General features: G+C 39.5%; 1 protein-coding gene across 1 annotated transcript; it reads left to right on the forward strand.

The window, feature by feature from the left end:
• The first annotated feature begins 392 nt into the window (after nucleotides 1-392).
• Nucleotides 393-1,355, forward strand: LOC139011491 (olfactory receptor 7A10-like). The gene has a single exon (XM_070417013.1). It carries the CDS (start codon nucleotides 393-395, stop codon nucleotides 1,353-1,355), a length of 963 nt encoding a protein of 320 aa, XP_070273114.1.
• Nucleotides 1,356-2,123: the final 768 nt, after the last annotated feature.

A 2,123-nucleotide genomic window follows, 5' to 3' on the forward strand; every position in this document is an offset into this window, starting at 1 on the left:
CTTAACATCTGTCACCACACAAAGTTACAATTTTTTTCTTGTGATAAGGACCATTAAAATCTACACTCTAGCCACATTCAAATACACAATACAGTATTAACTATAGTCAACATGCTGAGTAGACAGCTCATGTATTGATTTTTTTACTTTTCTTTTTTGTACCGAAAGAATCGAATAAGATCTAAGAATTCTTCATGTGCCTTCACATGGAAAAGGAAATTCTAATGCGAAATGACACTAGGGCTTGCTGTCCTAAAGGAGACTAGGCTATACACCAAATACAGAAATTAATTGCTTAATTCTACAATATAGATGTAGTCTTCATGCTTCGTTACTAATGCTTGTTTTGGGAAATGTTACTTTTCCTATATCCTTGTAGTCACCTCCACCACATGGAACTAGGGAACATCACAGGATTTTCAGAATTTCTTCTTCTGGGATTATCAGAGGAACCAGAATTGCAGCCCCTCATATTTGGGCTTTTCCTCTCCATGTACCTGATCACTGTGTTGGGAAACCTGCTCATCATCCTGGCTGTCAGCTCAGACTCCCACCTCCACACACCCATGTACTTCTTCCTCTCCAACCTGTCCTTGGTAGACATCTGTTTCACCTCCACGACCATCCCAAAGATGCTGGTGAACATCCAGACACAGAGCAAAGTCATCACCTATGAAGGCTGCATCACCCAGATGTATTTTTTCCTACTATTTGCAGGACTGGACAACTTCCTCCTGACTGTAATGGCCTATGACAGGTATGTGGCCATCTGTCACCCCCTGCACTACATGGTCATCATGAACCCCCGGCTCTGTGGACTGCTGGTTCTGGTGTCCTGGATCATGAGTGTATTGCATTCCCTATTACAATGCTTAGTGGTGTTGCGACTAACCTTCTGTCCAGACCTGGAAATCCCCCACTTTTTTTGTGAAATCAAGCAGATGGTCCAACTCGCCTGTTCTGACACCTTTCTTAATAACATGGTGATGTATTTTGGAATTGTGCTCTTGGGCGGTGGTCCCCTTGTTGGTATCCTTTACTCTTACTCTAAGATAGTGTCCTCCATACTTGCAATCCCATCAGCTCAGGGGAAGTATAAAGCATTTTCTACGTGTGCATCTCACCTGTCGGTTGTCTCCCTGTTTTATGGAACAAGCCTAGAAGTGTACCTCAGCTCTGCTGCTACCCATAGCTCAAGTGCAACAGCCTCAGTGATGTACACAGTTCTCACACCCCTGCTGAACCCCTTCATCTACAGTCTCAGAAACAAAGACATAAAACGGGCTCTGAAAAGACTTGTTGGGATGGTAGCTGTAAAAGTACCAATTGTCCTAGGGCTGAAGAAACGCACATGACAGCTGGACTCAAAGCCTCAGAGCCAGATGTTGTGGATGTAGAATTTACTCTCTTTGTTTATTCCTGGAGTTTCTGTTTGTATGATTTCTATACAATTTAATTGAATCACTTTATGAATTTTTTTAACTTTCCAATATCTAACAGCTTTTCCTATGTCATTTTCCTCCTCTGCCAAGTTGATTCCCAACCTTGAATGAAATATTTGGAAATTCCCATTTATCTCATGAGTCTACATGGATTTCTCAAGAACAATTTATTTTGAAATGAAATCTATCAGACTGAGTAATTTTTCTTTCATTTTACTAAAAGAAAAATCATGAGTTGTACTACTCCTATGTAAATAAACTGCATTTAGTAACCAAAGCCTTTATATCATTTCATAGGAGAGAAAAATATAAGAGCACAGTTTAACCCTCTTTATACATCATTTCTTCCTGTATCACTACCATAACTGCTCTTTCTGAAAATGTAGACTTTAGCATATAGTGCGTGTTATAAGAGGTCATCTGGCTGTGTTCCCTCATTAAGATCCTGTATCTTATTTCACTTCATGTCCACATTCTTATCATAGTCATTATTAAACTGATAATCAAGTCCATATCTCCAATTCTGGTCCTAATTGTTTGACATAATATGCCCTTAGAGACAGAGATGACCTTAAGTATAAGGAAGCAACATTTTAATGCACACACTTATTGCTATGCAAACTATTTTTTTTCATGGTGTAAGTTTAATCATTGATGTATGTAAGATCGGTGTCCATGTGC

This window comes from Myotis yumanensis, unplaced genomic scaffold (assembly GCF_028538775.1).
Source record: "Myotis yumanensis isolate MYYU_CA2020_CCGP unplaced genomic scaffold, mMyoYum1.0.hap1 SCAF_5, whole genome shotgun sequence".
Classification (NCBI taxonomy): Eukaryota; Metazoa; Chordata; class Mammalia; order Chiroptera; family Vespertilionidae; genus Myotis; species Myotis yumanensis.

Bases quoted from the DNA above. Each gene is read 5' to 3' on its own strand.
- LOC139011491 (XM_070417013.1), top strand. From the start codon at position 393: ATGGAACTAGGGAACATCACAGGATTTTCAGAATTTCTTCTTCTGGGA.